The 25,330-nt window shown below is 39.4% G+C and overlaps 1 protein-coding gene across 2 annotated transcripts in view; it reads left to right on the top strand.

Annotated features, from left to right (window-relative positions):
* Positions 1-564: 564 nt before the first annotated feature.
* UBE3D (ubiquitin protein ligase E3D) overlaps positions 565-25,330 on the top strand; it is a 107,739-nt gene continuing 82,973 nt past the window's right edge. For both annotated transcript variants that reach the window (XM_074948036.1, XM_074948037.1), the window contains exons 1-7: positions 565-776; positions 2,732-2,928; positions 5,771-5,861; positions 13,575-13,806; positions 18,489-18,558; positions 23,629-23,698; positions 24,697-24,805. In XM_074948036.1, the coding sequence (XP_074804137.1) occupies positions 715-776; positions 2,732-2,928; positions 5,771-5,861; positions 13,575-13,806; positions 18,489-18,558; positions 23,629-23,698; positions 24,697-24,805 (831 nt within the window). In that variant the 5' untranslated portion in view covers positions 565-714. The remainder of the gene's footprint in view (positions 777-2,731; positions 2,929-5,770; positions 5,862-13,574; positions 13,807-18,488; positions 18,559-23,628; positions 23,699-24,696; positions 24,806-25,330) is intronic.

Below are 25,330 nucleotides of genomic sequence, written 5' to 3'. Positions count from 1 at the left end.
GAAAAAATTGGAGTAATAGGAGCCCCTACTTTAAGAAAAACACCACATATGCAAGACTTGCATTAAAAAAAAAAGTTGGCTACACTGTTTAGGCAAAGAAGAAACTTCCCTTTCTTCTCCCTCCAATGTCCTTAAAAACAAATTGGGATTTAATTGTTGTTATAATACATTTCTCTAGCGCTGTAAAATTATATGGGGGCATTATAAACACAAGTTTAATTCCTGCAACCCCTTCCTTCCTGAGCAGGGTCAATGGGGATACTCAGGGGAAGAAGCACTTCGTAGCCGAGCAATGAATATGTTCTGGTCTTGCAGCAGGTGGGTAACTTAACTGGCAGAACAGAGTAACTAGTGGCACTCAAAGCTGGCTACTAGGAGCAAGAACAGCTCTCTCTGTTCCTGGGATGGGATAGCGGGGCACTTCCCAGAGGTGAAGTCCGCTTTGTGGGAGGCTCTTATCTCTGTGCGGCGCGCGTGGCGGGCACTGCAGTTCCAGAGGGCGCTGTGTGGGGCGGCAGGGAGGGCGGCACCAGCATGCTCTGCTCTTGCGCCTGCCTCGGGGAAAGAGCTTCCTGGGCTGGGTTCAGACCGTCCCCTCTGCACGTGGGTTCACCGGCGGCCGGCTTGACCCGGAGTGGCCTGGGCGAGCTCCAGGGGCGTCCCGCAGCCCCGTAACAGCAGGGGCCCGGGCAGAGAGCTGCCGGCGGCGCCCACATGGAGGAGTCCGCTTTCCTGGAGATCAGGCGGAGGCTGCAGAGCGGGCTGCTGATTATCCGGTATTGCACAGGAGCGGCTCTGTCCGCGTCCCTCTCTCTGCGCGGGGCCGAGCCCCTTACCTTGCTGCCTGGCTGTGCCTGCTCAGTAGCTCCTGCTTACGGGGCTTTTGGGGGCATGGTGGGGAACCTGGGGTGATTCAGGTGCAACCGCTTGGGTGACAAGAACGTGCACCCCCCCCACCCCAAACTTTTACTGTCCTGTTGGCATTTTGATGCACCCAACGCTCCTTATGTCGCTGGGCTGGTGGTTACCTAGTCACACTCCTTCACCATTCCCCTTGTGTATGCACAGCTGCTATCCCAGCACCGCCTAATCTCACAAGGTAGTCATAGTTTCTAATGGGTTTCAGAGTAGCAGCCCTGTTAGTCTGTATCCGCAAAAGCTCACCTTACCTGATCACTCTCGTTACAGTGTGTATGGGAACACCCATTGTTTCATGTTCTCTGTGTACATAAAATCTGCCCACTGTATTTTCCACTGAATGCATCGGATGAAGTGAGCTGTATCTCATGAAAGCTTGTGCTCAAATAAATTTGTTAGTCTCTAAGGTGCCACAAGTCCTCCTTTTCTTTTTGTAATTTTACTCTTAATGTAATTTCTAATCTTAAAAATCATTACATGTCAACTGAAAAATATTTAGATGGTGCTCATGTATTTACTGAGGTAATTTATCTGATTCTGTTTCATATATTCTTTGAATTCCAAACTTCATAGTGCAAATAAACCTGTTGCCCGCCTTCCCCTCCCTCAATAAATACATAGGTAACTTTCAACAATAACATCTGCAAATGCTTCAAAATCTACTATGCAAAAAGAAAAGGAGTACTTGTGGCACCTTAGAGACTAAACAATTTATTTGAGCATAAGCATCCGATGAAGTGAGCTGTAGCTCACAAAAGCTTATGCTCAAATAAATTAGTTAGTCTCTAAGGTGCCACAAGTACTCCTTTTCTTTTTGCGAACACAGACTAACATGGCTGTTACTCTGAAAATCTACTATGTGGGCACTGTACCTGATTTGTGAAGTTCAATATCTTGACTGCAGAAATCAGCAAAATGCATTCCATATGTAATAAAATGTGTAAAATGTGGATGAAAATGAATGAATATCATACTGCTTGCTATGAATCTTGGAAAAAGTTGGCCCAGTGAGTTTCAAAGGCTCATCAAACCTATACAGAAAGTATTAAAAGTGACGTTTTCCTCTGTGATTTCTGCAAAATACAGTTTCCACATTTAAATGTGTTGGTTTCTTCTAATTAACTAATTTTTCTGGCTCCCTGATAGTATTGTCTGGGAACAGGTAATTATTAACATTAGGAACTGATCCATTTCCTTTTCTAGTTTTAATCTACTCTGAGGGTTCAGTGGGAATTTTATGAGTGCAAGGGATTCAGATGCTTTGGACCCAGTTCTAGCCACATGCAATTTGATGGGAATTTTGCTGGTGATTTAAATGGGAGCAAGACTGGACATTTTACTTATAATTATTGTGGCCCTTCCCACATTATCTTTTAAACATGTAAACATCTTACAGTCTCTCATTTTTGTTTAATTTTGATTCTGATATGCGACTGGGATTTTTGACAGTTAAAACTATGCCTTCCTTTACAGTTTGTTTCATGATTTTAGGTTAAAGAAAAACAGTTACATTGCTGTCTTATTTCCCAATAAATAAATCTTTTTTGTACTAATTTGGAGACAAATATTTGTGGATTGTGGAAAAGCATGCATTCATTTTTGATTTTAATCCATATACATTTCTTAATGTTGGACTCAACAAAACATTGCGTCATCCATAGACACAAAATTTAAATAAATAAAAGTCAGAAGCATTTCAACTTTGAGAAAATTTGTTTGCTTAAACAAGTCAACATTATATATGACTACTAAACCCTCATTGTAAAGCTTTCTTTTTAACTGCTATAAAAATTTGTGTATTTTAAATCTCTAGTGAGCCAAAAGCAGGAAATTTGCCAGTGGATATTACAGTGGCTTCAGGATCATTAGAGATAAAAAGTTGTCAAGCCTGCAAGATGATCAACTTTCCTGCAGAGGTCAGGATTGTTCCTTCTTCCTGTCGAGGACTACAGTATATAGCTGGAGATGGTTTACATGTGAGGCTGCAAGTTCAAGCGGATTCAAATACAAGTAAGGGTGACCAATTATTTTGTTTTCCTTTGATTAGACACTGTATACTAAATTCCTTGAGAAGAAGAAAATCAAGGCCATTGTTTAAAAAATATAATTTTTGGTTACAGGTAATCTGAGACTTTACAAGTTATTTCAAACATATGAGAGAAAAACAAGGAGAGAAAATAACGAGGGCTGTCAAGTGATTAAACAATAATAGAATACCATATATTTACATATTTTGGATGTTTTCTACACTTTCAAAAATGTTGATTTCAATTACGACACAGAATACAAAGTGTACAGTGCTCACTTTTATTTATTTTTGATTACAAGTATTTGCAGTGTAAAAAACAAAAGTAATAGTATTTTTCAATTCACCTAATACAAGTACTATAATGCAATCTCTTTATCATGAAAGTTGAACTTACAAATGTAGAATTATGTACAAAAAAACTGCCTTCAAAAATAAAACCATGTAAAATTTTACAGCCAGCAAGTCCACTCAGTCCTACTTCAGCCAATCGCTCAGACAAACAAGTTTGGTTACAATTTTCAGGAGATAATGCTGCCCACTTCTTGTTTACAATGTCACCTGAAAGAGAGAACCGGTGTTCACATGGCACTGTTGTAGCTAGCTCTGCAAGATACTTACGTGTAAGATGCGCTAAAGACTCATATGTCCCTTCATGCTTCAATCACCATTCCAGAGGACATGGGTCCATGCTGATAACGATCAAAGCAGAGCGGACCAATGCATGTTCATTTTCATTATCTGAGTCAGATGTCACCAGCAGAAGTTGATTTTCTTTTTTGGTCGTTCGGGTTCTGTAGTTTCCGCATTGGAGTGTTGCTCTTTTAAGACTTCTGAAATCATGCTCCACACCTCATCCCTCTCAGATTTTGGAAGGCACTTCAGATTCTTAAACCTTGGGTCCAGTGCTGTAGCTATTTTTAGAAATCTCACATTGGTACCCTCTTTGTGTTTTGTCAAATCTGAAGTGAAAGTGTTCTTAAAATGAATAACGTGCTGGGTCATCGTCCGAGACTGCTAATATATGGGAGAATGAGGATAAAACAGAGCAGGGAACATAAAATTCTCCCCCAAGGAGTTCAGTCACAAATTTAATTAACACATTACTTTTTTAACGAAAATCATCAGCATGGAAGCCTGGCCTCTGGAATGGTGGCCGAAGAATCAGGGGGCATACGAACGTTTAGCATATCTGACACATAAATACCTTGCAATGCTGGCTACAAAAGTGCCATGCTAACGTCTGTTCTCACTTTCAGGTGACGTAAACAAGAAGTGGGCAGCATTATCTCCTGTAAATTGTAACCAAACTTGTCTATCTGAGCGATTGGTTGAAGTAGGAATGAGTGGACCTATAGGCTCTAAAGTTTTACATTGTTTTATTTTCGAATGCACTTATTTTTTTTTAGAGTAGCAGCCGTGTTAGTCTGTATCTGCGAAAAGAAAAGGAGTACTTGTGGCACCTTAGAGACTAACAAATTTATTTGAGCATAAGCTTTCGTGAGCTACAGCATCCGATGAAGTGAGCTGTAGCTCACAAAAGCTTATGCTCAAATAAATTTGTTAGTCTCTAAGGTGCCACAAGTACTCCTTTTCTTTTGTGAGCTACAGCTCACTTCATAGCTCACGAAAGCTTATGCTCAAATAAATTTGTTAGTCTCTGAGGTGCCACAAGTACTCCTTTTCTTTTTGCTTATTTTTTTTGTACATAATTCTACATTTGTAAGTTCAACTTTCATGATAAAGAGATTGCACTACAGTACTTGTATTAATTTAATTGCAAAATACTATTTCTTCTTTTACAGTGCAAAATATTTGTAATAAATATAAAGTGAGTACTGTACACTTTATATTCTGTGTTGTAATTGAAATCAATATATTTTAAAATGTAGAAAACATCCAAAAATATTTAATAAATTTCAATTAGTATTCTATTATTTAACAGTGCGATTAATTGCGATTAATTTTTTAAATTGCGATTAATTTTTTTGAGTTAATCGCATGAGTTAACTGTGATTAATTGACAGCCCTAATTTTTCACTATGGCAACTTAGGGCTCCAGTTTTGAAAATGTGGCATATGCTGCCTACTTCTGCGTCACATCAGATAAGTTCAAATTCATTTGTCCACAATGATACACGTAGCTTTGTCTTGATTCAGTCATATTTATTGATTATTTTTAGTTCTCTGTTATAACTGGGAAAATATGCTGTCTGAACTGGCTTTAGTTGTAGTGTTTTTCTCTTTGCTGGCCAGCAGAGGGTATTGCTATATTGGAAACTGTCATTTTTCTTCTTTGAGAGAGAGCATATTTTGTTGCTATATTATATACCTGTACCTGGTTGACAGTTTAGAATATTGCTCCCCCCGCCCCGCCAACTATCTAGTGTGGTAAATTAAGGGAGGTACCACACACAGCAAAGCCACAGATCAGTAGAGCTTACATTAACAGGGTTAAGACTTAATTTGATCTAAAAGTAACTTTAAAAGGATCCTCTTGATCCTGACACAACTTCAGCCCCTCCAACGTGAAGCTTGCAAAACTGTTAAAAATGACTATTCAAATACAGCATGTATACATTACAGTAAATGCTAGATGCTGTGAATATGGGTCTTCCTTCAGCTCTGCTTGCCTGTTCTCTTCTTGTAAGCAGAAGTGTACAAAGAATTTGATGTGTGGAATGTCAATATTTTTCTTCTTGCTTGTAGTAGTTAGAATCTTAGCTTTCTGGAGCTAATGAGTAGATACCCAGTTTTTTTTATGTGCAAATTTACGTAGATTGAACAGGAACTTGATGTTTGTTATGTCCTCTTTAATATCTATAGAATTAATTTCAACTTTGAGTGAAAGTCTGAAGGCGCAGAAGAGTTGCATCTTTTACTGTCAATCTTGTGGTGAAATCATAATAAAAGAACGGTAAGCAATACAGTTTTATATGTTGTATCTTAAGAAAAGCTGCATAACGTAAGAACATAAAAACGGCCATACTGGGTCAGACCAAAGGTCTATCGAGCCCAGTATCCTGTTTTCTGACGGTGGCCAGTGCCATGTGCTTCAGAGGGAATGAACAGAACAGGTAATCATCAAGTGATCCATCTCCTGTCACTGATTCCCAGCTTCTGGCAAACAGAGGCTAGGGATACCATTCCTGCCCATCCTGGCTAAAAGGCATTGATGGACCTAGTCTCCACGAATTTATCTAGTTCTTTTTTGAACCCTGTTATAGTCTTGGCCTTTACAACATCCTCTGCCGAGGAATTCCACAGGTTGACTGCGTGAAGAAATACTTCCATTTGTTTGTTTTTAAACCTGCTGCCTATTAATTTCATTTGGTGTACCTTTTCTGTACCTTTTCCAATTAGAATCTCTCTCTCTCCTTTTTTGAGACAAGGCAACCACATCTGTGTCGTATACAAGATGTGAGCATATCATGGATTTATATAGAGGCAATATGATATTTTCTGTCTTATTATCTATCTCTTTCCTAATGTTTCCTAACATTCTGTTAGCAGTGGTTGCTATTCATGTTACTTGTGCACTAAGATGGACAGGTTAAAAGTCATATTTTTAAAAGCCTCCTCACCTGTTACTCACTCGTGTACACCAGAGATTGTTAGAAGTGAAATTATCTGAAACAAATCTTCCATCATTTATGCTATTTGTTTACTTTTGGCATGTCACTCGAAGTGGAAAATAACAAGAGACTAGGGGAGACAATGTATTTCAGTGGTTAGGGCACTGGACTGGAATTTAGGAGATCTGGGTTCCTTTCCTGGCTCTGCACTGTACCAGGCAAGCCATTTTGTCTGTCTGTCTGCCTCAGACTTCCCATTTGTGGAATGAGGATGATGAGTCTTACTCTCTTCTGTGTTTTGAGGTATAGGGCTTTTTCATCCATGGATAAGAGGTAAGTATATTTATTAGTCAGTTTCCTTTTCTGGTTCTCCTATGCTAACAAAGCACTTCAGTATTTTGTATTGCAAACAGGGGAAAGTTTAAGTCAAAGAGATTGTTTTGTTTTAAGAAATGTTAATGGTATTAATTAATTAATTATAGCTTTAGGAGCACTTTTTTAATGTAAATGTATACATGCTTTTGTATCATTCTGCATTTCAGGAATCCTGTTTGATTCTGCTCATTCTGTCCTATAAATTCTCCCTTGTCAACAATTTGTACTTACAGTGTGACCAACGAGAGTATGTGTTGGTGGAAAGCTTCCTTTTATCTCTCAGGGAAAGGGTAAAATTAGCCGTTGCCCTGAAAGTTATAGAGTCATAATAAAGAAGTATGATACAATTTTTCTGAAGAGATTTTTCTGTAGTGGTCAGTGTGATTTTGTGGAACCCCACGTGCTGAGCACTGTCTGCTACAGGACTTGAAGAAGCCTGGCACGTGGAGGATGGGGTCTGTGACCAGTAACATCTGTAGCTGTTAGGACACCCTCTCCCATTCCCCCTGTGTGCAAGATTTTAAAACCCTAGATCCGAACTCCTCCAAACTTGGGAAAGTTAATATCTCGAGCTGAACTTTTTATTGAACTCCTACTGCTAAATGGGCCAAATTGGCTTCCCAGTTTTGAGCAGCCCTGAACCTTCCGAAGTGTGTAAGATGTACCTGAACTTTGTGTATCTGCCTTATCTCTGTTTCTTACAAAGTCTGCATATTGCATGTGAATTTTAGTGCAGAGTTGCTGGGTTGTCTAGCTGTTGTGATGAACAATTTGACAGCTTCAGCTGAACGTGTGCACATTCTAACAGATGTACTTGCTATCTCTTAGGATCTGTGTCACTCCTAATATTCAAATTGGCAATTCAGATGTAATCTGTTACTATTATATTGCCATTAACTGTACTGATTTATGACTTACTCTAGTGTAACCAAATGATGATTTTGTGGCTTTTCCATATGAAGTGTTTTAGCAGCTAATTTGTGTTTTATTTTTATATATTTAAAGAATGACCAGAACTTGTTAAGTTCTTGTCAGTAGTATTTGTGATATTTTCAGTTGAAAGCTATCTGAGGCATTTCCATCCCCAAATAAACATTGTTTCAAATTTTAATTAATTTACTATATGCATATGAATGGATACTGCACTCTTCTCTACGCATGAGCACACAGGAGGTCAAATTGGAATAAAAGGGTGAAGTGTGTGGGGCGTGGCAGTGGCTCTCCGCCATGCTTTTCTCCTTTCAGGGAGCCTCTGGTGCTTGGTTGGGCTACACAGATCTGGAAGGTATGGCAGGATGGAGCAGGGTAGCTGCCACTGTATCTGGTGTTCTCCTTTCCCACATTGCCTTATTTCCAAGCTGAAGTCAGTATTGTAGTTAATGCTGTTAGAAACAACGTTAGTTCTCTCTGGCTTTGGCCTCACCAGAGAGAGGGGTAGTGTGCAGATGTATGACAGCTTGTGATAACATAGATTGAAGGGGGAAAGAAGGTTGCAGAGCTGTGTGGAGGGCAGGTCTTTCTTGCAGATGATCAGAGATCCACTGAGTTAGAGCCTGATTCTTTCCACGAGTTTCATGGCTCTCCAGAGATACAGAATCATGCCCTCTGCCCCTTCCATATGACCCAATGGAGGGAAAATTGTCAGATTTTTCCATGGCTTGAAAGCTGCAGAGATTTCAGGATGCTTCTTTCTTTCCTCCTGATTATACTGTAGAAGAGGAGGTTATAGACAAGAAGTACGCCTTTCAGGGCTTTGCTTCTGTTATTCAGTAGCTTTCAGAGACCAGAGCAGAATGTAATTTAAATTAATTTTCATGAATTATCTTATAAGGAGATTGCCCTTTCCATTAGGCCAAAAAATTATTTTTGCTACAAAAGTGCTTTATATGTGCATTGAAAAATCAAATGCAGAATAGAGGGGTTTTTTTAATATTGCATAACATTTATTGTTATGACTGAAATCCAAGTTTTATGTGTAGAGCAAACATCTGACTACTTAATTTATGTTAAAGAAAGGTATATTATTCTAAATTCAGTGAGGGTTTTTGGGGCGGGGTAGTCTACATAAAGTCATCAAATTTTATTTTTCAATTTTATAATGCAAACAGATTTTCAACAGAGAGGATTTTAATATATACTTTCTAAAAAATGATGTTAATGTTGGACTGCAGTTTTGGGGTATTATATAAATTAAAAGAGAGAAGAAAATCTGAAAGTCTTCTTCCAATATAGGAAGAGTAGAGCCTTACGATAGCGTAGGGTCCTATTGAGGGACTGGACCCCTAGTAAGCCCATGTTGTTATATTAGATGGGTTTCAGTGAATCATTGCTCAATACAATTCAAACTCTTCTAAAACTGAACTAGGGCTGCATTAATTTGATGTCATTTATTGAGTTCTAGAGACAGCTAAGGGCCCAGGTCCTGGCTTCTCATTGACAGGTACAAGGCCCAAAATATAATAGAAAAGCTGTATTTCTGCATAGGATGGCCTGTTTAGGAGGGCTCTGCAGCCCCCTGTATGAGGCAAGCTGTGACAACGCTGCAGCTGCTATTGTTATGTAAGGCTGTGTTGGGTACTTGGTGGAGACTAAAGGTCTCTGTCTGGGAAGGCAAGGTGGGGGCTCTGGACTGCAGGTGCAGATCAGACATTGACAGGGGCCTGTTTACAGCAGGCTTTGTTGGTTTCTGTTATGTAATGCTTGAAGAAAACAAATATAATTGTTAAATACAACTCTTGTTGCTGTAAAGCAAAGAATACCATGTAGTAATAGGAGTGGACGGATCTGAGAGCAGTAAGGAAGATAGGATAGGGCATGTGGCAAGCCCCAAAATAACTGGTCAGTTGATGGGACAAATATTGGTTGAATATTTTGAGATAATGTCAAAAGTGATCAAATATTTTAAAGCACTAATTTATTAGAACAGTAATAAAACAGTAAGACTTGATGGTCTCCAGTAGGCTTAGTCTTAGAAAGTTACTTATGCCTAATTTAAAAAAAAAAAGGGTTACTTAAAGTTATTTTAACTCAGAAAAATGCCAAACGCAATAAAATGAAGTTCTAAAAAATGAGAGAATGAAAGTATGATGCAATCAAAAAAGTAGGCCGCCTTCTGCATCAAGGCATTCATGCTGGAACATTTGACAGTATTTGACTATGGTCAAATAATAGGTGGTCAGTTGACTGGCTTGCCAAGCCTTGTCATAACCACACTACGGAGTTTGTAAGGATAGCTGTGTGATGGGTTGGACCCCCCTTTCAGGGTGCTGGGGTACCACTGAGCCCACCTTCCCAGCAGCCTGTGTTTCCCTTAATCTGTGTTGCTCTGACAGGTTCTCAAGCCCCTTTCCAGCACACAAACAGGTAGGGACACATCCAGCTGTAGAATCACATAGAGCCTGCTATCAGCTCTCTGTGGGAGGACTCAGCTAGGGGATTGCCCAGCACTCACATGCTCACCTCCTTTGGAGTATAAACCCCAAATAATATTGTCTTGCGCTGTATAGAAGGATCTGCACAGCGCAAGCTCATAAAAATCACTCCCTCCCTCAATGTGGAGGGAGATATGCACAGCTCCCCCCGCCCCGAAGTTATGAGTTGCATAAACTGGGTTTTGGTATAAACAAGAAATATGTTTAACTACAAAAGGAAAATTTTAAGTGATAATAAGGGATAGCAAACAGAACAAAGCAGATTACCTTAGTAAATAAACAAAAACCGCAAACTGAGCGTCACACACTAGAGAGGTAGGATATAAATTAGCAAATTCTCACCCTGAGTGATAAACAGGCTGGCAGATTCTTAAGGCACAAGTTGCCTTAGCTTTCCCTGGTTTTCATACATAGGCTAAAAATCCTTCTAGCCTGGGACCATCACGTCCCACAGTTTAGTCTTTGTTCCTCAGATGTTTCTAGGTGTGTTGTTGCAGGGAGAGTGAGGTCCCCTCAAAATGTCATTTCCCCCTTTATATTTTCTCCCTACTTGCTGGAAAGCTCTTTTGCTGCGACCTGGGTCAAACTGTTCCCATTGTGTAGTGCTATCTCTGAGAGGTTTTTTATTGTACAGTTTCTGGGGTAATCCTTGTGCTTGTGTGCATTTCCTCAGTAACCCATTAACATTTTTGGCCATTTTACTCTTGTACCTGAAAGGCTGCTTGTGAGTGTTTTTCAACCTCAGGACATGTTTCACCAACACATATATAGCCAAACTTCATTACTTCACATACGACAATAGCACATACAATCCAATGAAGTATTACTGTTGGGCAGATCAAGACTTTCAGAAGACACCTCACAAGGCATAATTTGTATAAGACATCCTAATTACATGACAGTGGTGAATAATGGGGTGTCACAAGCTGACCTTTAAATAGATTTTTACAATATTTCAGCTCTCATCTGCAGACAATATTGATTTTGATAAGGTGATAACGCAATCTGAAATTTATTGTTATCTAGAAAGAAGGAAACCTGTGAAATATTTCACTTCTGCACAAGAATACAGAAGCACAAGAAGGTACCCAAAAAAGTATTGGCCTCTTAAGAGACCTCCTTAGAGAGACATGGTGGTGTAGACTGCAGCGATGGGAAAATATGTGAGCATCTGCTTAGAGATTGTGAGCTAACTTTAGAAAAAAACATATAAATTTTCAAAGTGATAAAGCAGGCAAAATTGCAAGTGCAGGCTTTAAGTAAGGAGACAAGAAACTGTACATAGAAGGCAGCAGAATGAGAAAGATAGGCATGAGGGAAAACACACAAGGAAGCTCAAAGAATGGCCTCAAAATCTTGTAACAAACAGCCTAGAGCAGGGGTGGGCAAACTTTTTGGGCCAAGGGCCACATCTGGGTGGGGAAATTGTAGGCAGGGCAGGGGGTTGGGGTGTGGGAGGGAGTGCGGGGTGTGGGAGGGGTGCAGTATGCAGGAACGGGCTCATAGCAAGGGATAGGGGCAGAGGAGGGGTGCGGGGTGTATGAGGGGGCTCAGGGAAGGGGGTTGGGGTGCAGGAGGGGTGCAGAGTGCAGGAGGAGGCTCAGGGCAGGGGTGCAGGAGGGGTGCGGGGTGTGATGGGGCTCAGGGCAGGGAGTTGGGGTTGCAGGAGGGGTGCGAGTTGCAGGCAGGGGACTTAGGGCAGGGAGTTGGGGGGCGGGGTGCAGGAGGGGTTTGGGCTCCGGCCCTGTGCTGCTTACCTAAAGCGTCTCTGGGGTGGCAGCAGCATGCACCGGGGCTAGGACAGGCTGCCTGCCTGCCTGCCCGCCTGCCCGCCCTGGCCCTGCGCTGCTCCAGGAAGCGTTCCCGGCCAATGGGAGCTGTGGGGAGCGGTGTCTGGAGGCTAGGGCAATGCACAGGCCCCCCCCCCCCCCCCCCCGGACATGGTGCCATCCGCTTCTGAGAGTGGCACGGGGCTTGCGGCAGCACAGGGGGCAATACCACGGGCCGGATCCGGCCTGCGGGCCATAATTTGCCCACCCCTGGCCTAGAGAATGACACGGGAAGTGTGGAAGTAACTGTTCATCTCGCCATTGTCCAGCATTTGGGCAAAAGTGTAGAATTTCTTCACTGTAAGTGAGTGAAGGAATCCACTGATAGCTCTGTGCACTTAAGAAGAACACCACATCTGTGGGACTAGAGGAACACATCTGGGGAATTGTGGTCAGGCTTAGGAGGTTGTGGATAATATGACCATTTAAAAACAAAAAGATGTTCTGAAACATTTTTCTGTATGTTTGTTTGGATTATATTGGTTTAAGGAGTAACTACTGTATTTCAAAATATTTGACTTTTCATTAAAGTAGGCATAAAAGCATGCACTGAGGAGGAATAAGAGAAGAATTACTATTTAAAAAAAAAGAGAAATCTTAAGTTTTGCATTTCATAGGCCAGATGTTCAAAGCAGAAACTGTATGCAAGAAAATAGTGTGTAGGTGTTTCAGACAAATGGAATTGTTCCTGTACACCAGTGTGTGTGTGTATTCTGGCTTTGAGGCATCATGAAATATAGTAGGGTATTTTGAGGCATGTGTGACTTCTGCAAGTTAAATTTGAGTCTAACTTCAGGTTGCATTATCCAGTGCAAGTAAAAGCACTATAGCATTTTTTATTTTGTTTGGTTTGTTTTGCTTGAAAGTCTGATTGCCTCCCTGTGAGCATGGAATGCCTTCAGAATACATAACTGACCTTGCTGAGTGTATACTGCAGAGAGACCTGTATTGATGTTGCATGGACGTCTGATGTAAAAGAGAGAGATGAGAACTTTTTAAAGAGTTTTTTAAAATGCACATTATTATGTTTTTCATGACTATGACTTGATGTATTTATTTTTATCTCATGGTTCACTTCACTAGTTGTCAATGCCAATTTCTGTAGTATAATCGCTGAGATCAGGCTGAGCCTGAGTCTTTCCACCTGTTGGGCATGATGTAAGATTCACCTGTTTATGCAGCCATTTCCCAAATAATCTTGTCATGAGTCACTACCATTGCCTTCTCAGAATTCATCCAATGGGCTTCAACATCTATAAGTAAGTGCCTTTTACTGGAGGAGGGGAGGCCAGCTCTTTCTTTTAGCAGGAATCTCATGTTTGCTTGTTTTTTTTTTAAAGTGTGTTCAGACCCATTGATGACAGGTGCCTTAGAAATGGTTGTAATAGATTGAAATATCTTGTTTTCTTTCCTCTATTAGGACGTTTCTCAGAGTTCTTCCCCTACCAAGTGAAAACTGGAGTGCTTTGGTTGAGGAGTGGTGTTGCCACCCCAATCCCTTTGCCAATAGCACTCTTCATCCTCAGAATAACGACTGTTTTCTTGGACACACTTACTTTCTGGTGAATTCAGGAAGTGAGTCACATGTGCCTGGAACTGAAATAGTCCATTCAAAGACTGAACATTCTGCTTCTGAGAGGGGCTCTACGTGGGTAAAGTATTTTGTTTTAATAAATCTCAAAGCGTGACTTTTTTATTATTTTTTTAATTTTATTTTGGGGAGTGGACATTTCTGTGAAAGATCTTTATAAAGTTCGGGGCTTGTAGAGTTGCTGACATCTATTGTCTAGGAACCAGACTAAACTCTAGCATTTTCAGAACAATTGCTCCTAGTCTTAATATCACCTAGGTACACAAGAAATGATTCAGAAACCTCTGCCTTGAAACACACTTGGAATCATTGTAAAAATACTGTTCAGAGAACCTAGTACTTGCAAAGAAGACCAAGTAAAGCAAAATGGGATTTCATATGGTCAGACAGTGAAGAAGCAAAATCTTTGGGTCACCCTTGATTTGACTGAAATGGAAACAGTGGTCTGTTGCTACAGGCTTTGTATAATCTGATGGGTAGTTAATTAAAACTGTACCTGTGATGTGATAGGAAGATGTCAATCAAAGAATAGCAAAATAAAACCCAAAAGCTAAGAATGGGTGGAATCGAGGGGTAACTACATTTGCTGAAACATTGCTGGACACTGAGAAGTAAATATGAACAAAACAGTTTGGCTATACAAGAACTTGTCAAAATCCAGATGTGGTTTGGGTCCAGATATCCTATTTATGTTCCCACAATGCAAGGGGGCGAGGGTTAGCGATGCAAAGATAGACCCATGTTTTGGGAATATCTTTGTCCCACCACTTTGTCGTGGTTCTGATGCAAAAGCTGCACTTGCCTGGCAAATACTGCCTTCAAGTAATTGACTGGTCTTGTTAGGCTAGGATTAAACAGGCTGAGCCTCTCAGTGAGTCGCACTATGAATTCCATACACTGCTGGTCTCGGTCTCTGCCTCTTCCCATGCTTGACTGAACATCTTCCATGCCCTCTTCTGGGTTTCTTGAGATGCTAGGTGATTCGTTAGCAGAAATTTCTCTCTCTCTGAATAAAGAGTAATCTCAGTCTGTTCAGCACAGCTCTATATTTAGAATACATTGCTGAAATAGTTGTGATTCCAAGAGAATTAGGGCAGTACAACCCCCTTCTCCCACAATCCCTTGGACTGTCAAATCTCCCACAAGCAACTGCTTCCACAGGGAGTGCAAGGGGGGACTGTGAGAGAGGTAGCTGGGTGAGGGGTGCAGCTGAAGCACTTGCAGGTGTAGACATTGGGCAGCTGCGCCCAAAACCAAATGGCTCATTTAGCTGCACTGCATTACTGGTATTTAGACCAGTGTAGTCTTGCCAACTCCATTAGAAATGAGACAAGTCTTCAGTGAAGAGGCACCTGAAGATTTTTTTGAATGTGATGAATCTCCATATTCACTTCCTAAAAATTGCCTTGATATCAAGATTTGTTACTTGGTTGTTTGAAAACCTTGTATCATGCTTGCACTGAAATTCTAATGTCTGCACTCATCAATTTGTAGCATCAGTCAGTTGCCAATCAAAAAGAAAAGGAGTACTTGTGGCACCTTAGAGACTAACCAATTTATTTGAGCATAAGCTTTCGTGAGCTACAGCTCACTTCATCGGATGCTTTCCACAATACGCATCCGATGAAGTGAGCTGTAGCTCACGAAAGCTTATGCTCAAATAAATTGGTTAGTCTCTAAGGTGCCACAAGAACTCCTTTTCTTTTTGCGAATACAGACTAACACGGCTGTTACTCTGAAACTTGCCAATCAAATGAGCACAACCTTAAGATCAAGCAGAAACTGGACTAATTAGGGAAAAATTCATATTGAAATGCAAAGTTCTTCCATAATATGGAGAAAGTTTTAGAAAGTTACAGACAACACAGATTGCTGTTGGCACAAACGTTCTCATTTTATAATATATTCATACAGTCTGCACTAGTATGAAAATTCCTTTTTAATTGCATAACAGTCATTGGAGAGTGTTTGCCTGTGACCAAAACAGTAGTAGGAATATAGCAGAGATACTTAAACAATCCTCTGCAGCCTCCTGTGGCACCAAGACAACATTGTGCCGTGGAAAACATATTGCTCACATTTTAGTCTAACGATGTAACACGGATGTTAAATGTCACATGGTCACACAGCATTCTAATAGTATCTCTGCGGGAAAATATTTTCCCTAAGACAATATCAAGGATCCTTAGAAATAGAAACACACACACACAAAATATTAGGAGAGGATCCACCTCCATCTGCAGATTGCCAGCAGCTGCAAGTTGTCACATAGATATATTGATTTAATTAGTCTGGCTAAAAGTATCATCCTTTTTCTTCAAGCAGTGATACCACTGAGTTCTCAGTGTTTTCAGGTACCATACTGCACAATTCTCAGCCACCGCATGTAACTTTTAGCAGAAAAGGCACTCAAATAGTAGTTATCTGAGGAATACTGTGCTTATAGCTCCCTGGCCCTGCCTTCATTTATTGGGTGTTAAGAAACCCAGTCTCCTTACTTTATTTCTCTCCTTCTTTCTGACAGGGAGTAAGTTCTACTCCACAACTTTTGGGGGAGAGTAAGGAGCAGGCATTGGGAAAGGGGACGAACTGTGCATCTGTTTTTATTGGCTCTAACTCCAGTACAATGGGATCCAGCTTTCTCATGTAATGTATCCTGTTAAGGCTGTAACAGGTCAGCAGAGGCTAGAGAATTCCCAACCCTTGCGTTCCCACTGGAATCTTGGTCGGTGTTTCCTGGCTCAGTTGAGGTTTGCAGGATAGACTATCTCCTCAGTGTCCTAATCATAGGAAATAGGAAGTAGCTGTTTTCCCTGAGGGCAGCGGTGATTCAGTCTCATTAGAAACAAGAGCTAACAGACAGCCATTCTTACTAGGGGCAGCCTCACTTTCACCTGGCAAGTCGAATTCTCAAATGTGCAATGTTTGAGCTGAATTAGGTTCCCATCTCCATCCAAATATTGTTTAGTCTATGAGAAGATACACAGAGCTGGGAGCCAGGAGATCATGAATTTAAATCTCATCTATACCCTGTGCAGTCCTACCTTTGGACTCAGGGCAATCCCATTTCACTAATAAATTAACTGAGGGATTGCATAAGGTTCCTTTTAGCAGAACTAGGAATAGAACCCACATCTCTAATATTCCCAGATGGATACATTTTTTAAGACCAGAATGGACCACTATAAGTATCTAGTCTGATCTCCTGCACAACACAAGCTAAAGAATCTCACCCAGTAATTCTGGCATCAAACCCATAACTTGAGCTATAGCATATTTTTTAGATAAATATCCATTCTTGATTTAAAGGCTTCATGTGACAGAAAATCCACCCTGTCTCTATGTGAGTTGTTCCAATGGTTAATTACACTCACAGTTAAAAATTTTGTACTTTATTCCTAGCTTGAATTTGTCTAGCTTCAGCTTTCAGCCTTGGATTTTGTTATGTCTTTTTCTGCTAGCTAAAGAGCTACAGTCAGAAATCTCTTCCCCATGTAGATACTTGTAGACAGTGATCAAGTCACCTCTTAATCAAAGTAGATTGAGCTTCATAAGATACGTTTTTCAGACCATGAATCATTCTTGTAGCTTTTTTCTGAACTCTTTCCAATTTTTCAACATCCTTTTTGAAGTATGGACTCCAGAACTCTACACAGTATTCCAGTAACTGTCTCACTAATTCTGTATACAGAGGTAATACCACTTTTCTACTCTTACTTAATATTTCTCTTCTTATACATGGAAGGACCATGTTCACGATCTTAGCTACAGCATAACCAACATGAGCTCCCAAGGTAATCTATCATTACCACTGAGTCCTTTTTTTTTTTTTTTTGAAGTCACTGCATTCTAGGATACAATCCCTAATCTTACACGAATTGCCTACATTCTTTGTTCCTAGATGTAATTATAATACAATCTAAGGTCATACATTTACATCACACAATGAGGAAACATTTTTTAAAAAAATGTTCTATTATGAGAAAAGATGATGTGTCATTTATGGTACAGTAGGCAGCAACACACAAATTACATTTGGTCATTTATCATACATTTTGGTGGCTTATATCACACATGAAAGCTTTAAAGTTGAGAGGTATGCTGGCTTTAGTGAAAGGGTGGCTTCATTACAGTTGGAAACCATGGAAAATGGTGACCATATTTTATTAGGGACATACAATAAATGGGGAAAAAGATTTTTTTTCACTAACTTGTTTTATTTATAATACTCTTAGGTGTTACTTTTCTGTGTAGGTACAAGTTAGTCAGGCTTCAATATGATTTTTCAAGTTGAAAGTTTTCTTTTTCAGACTTTTCTAAGCCTAGACAAATGCTTATGTGAAACATATTTGCTGCACATATACCCCAGATGAACAGGTATAATGCTGATTGTGTAGATACTAGATGCACAAATCTTGCTAATGAAATAGTATGAATGAAGGTAAGTGTTGAGCTCAGTTATATCTTTTAAACAATATTCAATTTAAATACGAACTCTGGGTTTAACTTGTACAGTGTCATAAGGGTAGTGGAAGATTTAAATCAAACACACAACTTCTAAGTAACTCAGAAAATTTAGAAGGCTGCAGTGAATGAAATAGTCAAGACACATCTATATGTACATAAACATTCTGAGGAGTGAAGTATAAAGTTCAGTATGCACTCTGGAGACTATTTTAAAATTATACATTCTTTTTCAGAAGAGTTGAATGGCATTTAAATGACATTTTTCTTGTCCTACAGAAATCAAAGGAAAATGCTAGAGTAATTTGTAAGCGCTGCAAGGCAATGCTGGGAGAGACCATATCATCAGGTATGGATTACACAAACAAAACGATACTTGGTTGGCTCACTCACTAAACACTAGAGGTTAAAACTTGTGGAGGAAAATAATTTATCAATAGGATGCTGAGTTGATTCCTGTGGGGGGGGGGGTTCTTCACTTCTGAAAGGGTGAGATTGTTTCCACTGTCAAAACTATGAGGTTATTGGCCCCAGTAATTTATTTTGATTCTTGTTTATGTAGTGCATCTGGCCATATTGTTCTCTGTATTTTAACACTTAGCAAAATGAATGTATTCCTTTTTATATGTTTGAACCATGCTGCTTGCTCTGTTATAAAGTGGATTTGTAGCATAGACCCAGAGTTGTGATATGAACAACTCTGAGCTGAAATAATGGGTAGAGATTTAAATATAAACACAAGCATTTAGATTTAGTTTTAAAAAGATATGTACCTCGAGTATCATGGACCCATTTGCAATTAATCGTGGAATGTATACTTTGTGTACCTTAGTAAATTTTGTTTAGTGTATAGATTAGGTCTGAACTACATAACTAATATAAGCTCAAGTATGCAGTTAGTCTTTCGTAAATAGCCCCTCTAAACAAAATAAGGTAGAATAAACTTTTTATCAATCATGTGCAAACGTTAATTTCTTCAAAGAAAAATCTACTTCCTATCAACTATAACTAATACAGAAGAGAAGGCTACAAAGTCTCATAGCTCAAAAGTTGGCAAAAACTTTGTGAAGTTGATTCATTTGAAATTTGTTAGTCACCTTAATTGATCAATCTACAAGAAATGAACGTTGAAGTACTGTGGTGTTTGATCTTAGTGTATTTAAAAATATAGACTAAATGTTCAAGTTAATAGTCTTGTAGACAATATTTTAATGTACAGAGGAGTACTTTATATGCATGTTTGAAAAACATATTGTAAAATAGGAGTACATAATGTGTGTGTCCAGACTGTGTTAATACTGGTATGTATATCTATAGATCTGTAATTTTATATATAAATATTTGAGTTTATTGCCTGGGAGTGGTATGTATTATTTATTTATATTACATTATATTTTATAAAGCATATAAAATGTGCAAGATGCTGTACAGATCTATAGGAAGATAAGGTCCCTAGTCCCAAAGAGCTTAAAAATCTATACAGACAAAGACAGATAAAAGGGTGGGAGAAAAGGACTTGTCATATAAACAGTGTGGTCAGGGTGAAGGCTGTCAGTTCCATTAAATAATTATAAATGTTCATTTTTATAGATAGATAGAGTTAGTTCTGATTTTTGTTACGTTAACTGCCGCTGTTTTTGTTACTTTGGTTTTTAATCCTTACCTATTGTTTCTTTTTTAATTTTAAATTTTTCCTACTTTCAGTATATTAATTAAACCTTTACACTGCTGCACTCTACGGAGTGAGGGCATAACTGCCCACTGGACACTTTTAGTGCAGGGGCACTAGTTTTAACTAGAAGTTTAAACTAGTGCAATTTACACGCTCTCTTATACCTTGTAAAATATGTTTGTCCTAAATCCTTGGCAGCTTTAATTGCTCTCTGAGTCTTCTGTTTTAGTTCAATCAAATTTCTCTCACCACTAGTAAAAATCTGGTGGCTACCACCTGGGGTAAATGTAAAATAAAACTTTCCTCTGCTTTCAGTTTTTGTGCCTGACATTTACTTTAAAATTTTACTTTCTAAATTGTTGGGCCGATCTCCTGGTGTCCTGGGGAGTGTTTGGCAGACTGGTTATTTATTATTTTCACTAAGCTTTTTGTTTCCTACAACGGGACTGACAAATGTAAAAAGGAAAGAAATGTCAGTGCTGCACTAAATGTAGAATAAGTAGGCTCTGCATTTGAGACCTGTCTATGCTAAATGTGCTACTGCATCACACTGGTTCTGTGATGAGGCTCTGTTTTAGGTCATGCGGTCATTTGATTGGCACCCATGGCAATATGGATAACAACATTGGTTAAAAACTGTTTTAAGTCTCAGTCAATTGGATTGCAAATCCCAGTCAACACTGAAAGAAAGACTAGAATGTGGTTTAATTAGAAATGTGGTTTAACTAGGCCACAACTTTTATTAAATAACACATCTGGGAACTATTTGGCAATAACTATTTGGCCAGTGGAGATCATCCATCCTTTGTAATCCTGGTGAAGAGCTGCTTCAGCACCCTCTCTCCTCCATTCCACCTCCTAGAGGACTACCGTCAGCCCTTCACCCTGTTAGTCCCAGCACAATTGCTTGGACCCCACAGCTGCCCCCCCCAGTACAAGAGTTAAAGGGTTGGGGGAGAGGTGGTTGTCTCCTCACTGTGCAAGACATTGGAAGCCCCAGCCCTGTTACCCACCTTCTTTAGGAGATACCTTCTAATCTACTTCCAGTTCTGGTTCATCAGGGAGCCAGACATCCTATTGACTGAGTACCTGCAGTGGACACCTGCCAAGTTGTGACAAAATGAATTTTACAACCTCGCTTACCTTCTAGATCCTGGGGCTTCTAAGAGGAAGATGAAAAAACCCACACTGCCCAGGCCAGTCTGACAGTGAGAGAAAATTCCTTCCCTGCCCCAAAAAGGTGACTAGCATGATGCCCAGATCAAGGCCCAACACCTGGTCCTGCTCTAATCCTGGGTCAGGGAAGGGGAAGCTTTTCTTCTTAGAGCAGAATGGTACCCCAGAGCAAGGGCAAGGGTTTATAAGTGCTTCCCAGGTGTGTGCAGGAGCCGATAGGCTTATGTCTAATCCTTCTGTCTAACCAATCAGCAACCATGCCCTTCTTAAGCCCACAAGGAGGCTGAGTGCTCACTGCTGGCCCAGAGAAAGCCTCCCCATCTCTGAGGCTGCAGTTGGGGGGAATGCAGGGAACAGAGCCATAAATAAGTATTGTTTGTTGTTCATAGTGCCAGGAGCCTGGTAGCGAACCGGGTCCCCACTGTGTTAGGTGCTGTACAAACACAGAACAAATTATGGTCTTCAGTCTGAGACAAGAGACGACAGACGCAGACCAACAGAGGCTCTGGCCCTGTTTCTGCTGCAGAAAAGGGCTAGCTATGATCTGAAGAGCCTGCACAGGAATTTCTAACCAAACTAGTGCATCATGGAGTGCTGCTGCTCTGGCACTTCTTGTGCTTCAGTGCATGGGGAAATGATTGGGAGGGGCTCATCTAATATATATGCCAAAAATCCCAGACTTTGCCCTTTACCTTTTCTATGAAAAAATCACTTGGTGGCTAGAGAATAAAGTGACTTCTTTAGAACAGCTTACGTAATTCTCAGACCTGAAATCATTTGAACAAATAGCACAACCATACAAATTCCAAAAATCTGATTTTAGAAATATGAATTTATATCTCTTTTTACTACTGTCTCCACACCAGCTGCCTGAGCAGACATACAGCTACCAGTGTCTAACTTTAAAGATACACTGCATAGGCTCAGGTGGTCAGATCTACAGTGCTAATTGCTAAACTCTAAGCAGTGCTGAAAGATGCTGAAATAGACAAGTCATGTACTACTTCTACATCTCTGTATTCGCCAACAACATGAACTTTTTCAGCCGCAATTTCTGCTAAAAAGGATATGAGCAAATGATTCTCCAGGCGCGCACACACTCGTTCTGGGACTGCCTGTATACCTGAATAGTCTAGTCCCACAAGCATAAAAGCTTACATGGAACTTTTGACGTACATTTTGGTATAAGCAAAAGGTTCTAAGGGACTCTCCTCAAACCTTCATAACAAATAATGATGCTAATTCAGACTATTAATAGCCACAAGGAAGTGTATTACCAGATTAATTCTCATGAAAGAGAATCCCAAAATTGTGATTTGTTGCTCCAGACAATAGAAGAAACAAACTTCTGCTCAAATCCCAATGTCCTAAGACCAGACAGAAGTCTTTAGGTTTTATTCCCTAGCATTCAAAGACAAATAAAGGCACTGAACTGGGACACTGATACTCATGCAGAATAACTCTGCTCCAGATATCCATGCATCTGCCTTCAAGAAACCCCAGATTTGCAATATCTGCTCACAGATGTATAGCAATGCTACAGTTTGTGTACTTGTTTTTGTACTGGGAACTAGCCATATTGTACTAGCTGCTTGTGTACAAAAGTGTATATGATGCAACTGTGGGGAGAAAAAGGTTTTTCTATCTCCCCATTTAAAACATTATATTATCTTTGTTTATGTTTATGGAATTAGGTACTTAATAAATACACTTATCTAGCAACCTATAAATAGCTTGTAAAATACAATCTGTGTTTATATTATAAATAAAATATTTTTTCTTTTATACCTACAAAAATATTTTAAAAGAAAAAGATGATCTCGATGGAAGCAGCTATGTCTGCAAAGCTGAAGCAATTCCTCTTCTGACTTTTTTTAAATGTCTGCACTTTAGGTGTGGGTCCTGTACATATCAATACAGAAAGGGCCAGTGTCCTGAGGTAGCCTAACTTTGTTATAGAGAAGTATTGTTTCCACTCTTTTTGAAGAAAGAAGAGAATTAGTCCCCTGAGTTTACTCTTGTTAGAGCCCTGTGTTTGTTATTCACTGGGAAATCATTGGCTGGTAGAGGATACTGAAGTACTGACATAAGTTGCACTGATTTCAGTCCGTTAAGTGTTTTTCATTTCTTGTTCAAGGTTGGCGCATCAATAATAAATAATGGACAAGAGTTTTTAATTGGTATCAGCAAACATTTAAATACATTACATGTTTTTAAAATGATCACTACAGGGGTTTTGGCTCCTGCCTACTCTGGATTTATATGGGGTATAGGGGGAAATGGTTGTTCTGCTTGATGTGAGGTAGGGAATGATACAGATGGCAAAATATTGATCTTGTGATTAGCTCCAAAAAGAGCTAAAGAGATATTTCCTTCTGGCCATGTCTGATTTCTTTACCAGTTATCGAGCTTCTCCTCCTACATGTCAAAATAAGAATTTGGACATCTCTTCCACCGTTTAATTGGATGCTGATCTAGAGTTTAGTGAATGTGGTGATGCAGTATATTACTGTAGAAAATAAATGTACTGGTTCATTGAGTTTTAAAAATTTCCTTTTGTCTGATTTTTAGGGACTACAAAATATTACATCACTGAGATGATTATTCAGCCATCTGGAAAACATTTTGACATGATACCAAGGTATAGAAATCAGATAATGTGTTCAGTTTGGTTATTGAAACAATGTTGTTGAGTGGTAAAGATTAAACTTTTTGGATAGTTACTTTTTTGATATTTAATTAAATATTATGCACTATTAAAATAGCAAAGTTAGGAAATGCAAAAGCACTCTTAACTCAGCCATATAGTATACCTGCTGTATCTTGTGAACTCTTTTCTAATTAAAGGCATAGGTTTATATATTACTGTTTGTGGTAAACTTTACAGAAAGCCAAAATAACTTTGTAGTTGGAACCTTAACCTTTTTTACATTGTTTGACTTTCAGTGACTAAATATGCAAACTTTGTTACTTTGCTAAATTTATGCTATGCTTTCATATAATTGCTAATTACAAGATGGTATCTGACAATCTAAATCACACTTTTTCTGTCCTGTCTGTGTAACCTTTAATTTTAGCTAATACTTGTACTTTCCATTTTTTTTATTTTTATTTTCAGACAATTCAGTTTATGTTGAGGTTACCATAAAATATAGTCTGCTGTGAAGAGAGTTACTGTTCCATTCTGCAAACTCAAAGATATTTCAAATATGTACATCATTATTCACTTGTATGTTGTATGTACACATAGTGCATAAAGTGCAGTATTGGGGTTTTATGCCTTTATCTGCAGCATTTGGCATTGGACTGTGTCAGATACAGGACATTTGACCATATGGATCATTAGTCTACTCAAGTATGGCAATTTTTATTATGCAGGAAAGGGAAAATACTCCAGTTCTTGTTACGGGAAGACAGGAGAGATGGAGGTGAAGAGAGAGAAGCTCTATTTCCGTACAATAATGACTTAAGTCTAGGGGCATTATTTCCATGCCACACTGTAGTGGAATTGACAGCATGGAGAAACCTAGATGCTATATATTTAAAGTTTGCTAGGGGCTCACTGGGTATCAATGGCTAGTTTTGTAAAATATAGTTACTATGAGAACATTCTGTGAAGACTGATTTATTTTAAAACAGGTCTCAGTTTGTACAGAGCATTATAGCTCAGTGTCTCATGGAACTGTCCTCTGCCAGAAGCACATTTAGATTCAGAATACAAGGACATGATGGAAAAGTCTACATCTTGGTATGGCATTTTCTTATAATTGTATAGAAATATATTCATGAGTGTGAACTCCTGACATTTATTCATTGGTTATTATGTGCTTACTTATGTGTGTAAAGGAAATGAGAAAAAGGAGTTGATCGTTCAGATTTATCAGTTGTGCCTGCCTGCCTGCCTGCCTTTGACTCTCTCTTTGTTTTTTCTTTTTAGTTTAGTTTTTAGTTTGCAATGGAAGTTAAGAAGCCACTTGAATTTTTTAGACTAAAAGCTCACTGAAGTCTCAAGCCGTTAATCCAAAGTACTGTACACAGCTATGCTGTTTACATAGAAGTATGTAGTCTTGTCTGTTTACAATATTTCTATGACTGAGGAAATTAAAAAAATATTCTGGAGCCTTATATCTGATACACTTGGGCTGCACCCCTCTTCCTGGAAATGTTGGAAATAGCTCAGACTTGTCCAGGGACCTCTGGGGTGTGGGCACATCCCTTCTGTCCTCATCCCAATTAATCCTGTCTCTGGAAGATCAAACAGAGTAGCAGTTCA

The sequence above is a fragment of the Natator depressus genome, chromosome 3 (genome assembly GCF_965152275.1).
Source record: "Natator depressus isolate rNatDep1 chromosome 3, rNatDep2.hap1, whole genome shotgun sequence".
In the NCBI taxonomy this organism is placed as follows: Eukaryota; Metazoa; Chordata; order Testudines; family Cheloniidae; genus Natator; species Natator depressus.
Note: the sequence above shows the minus strand (reverse complement) of the source record. Positions and strands in the feature narration are given on the sequence as shown.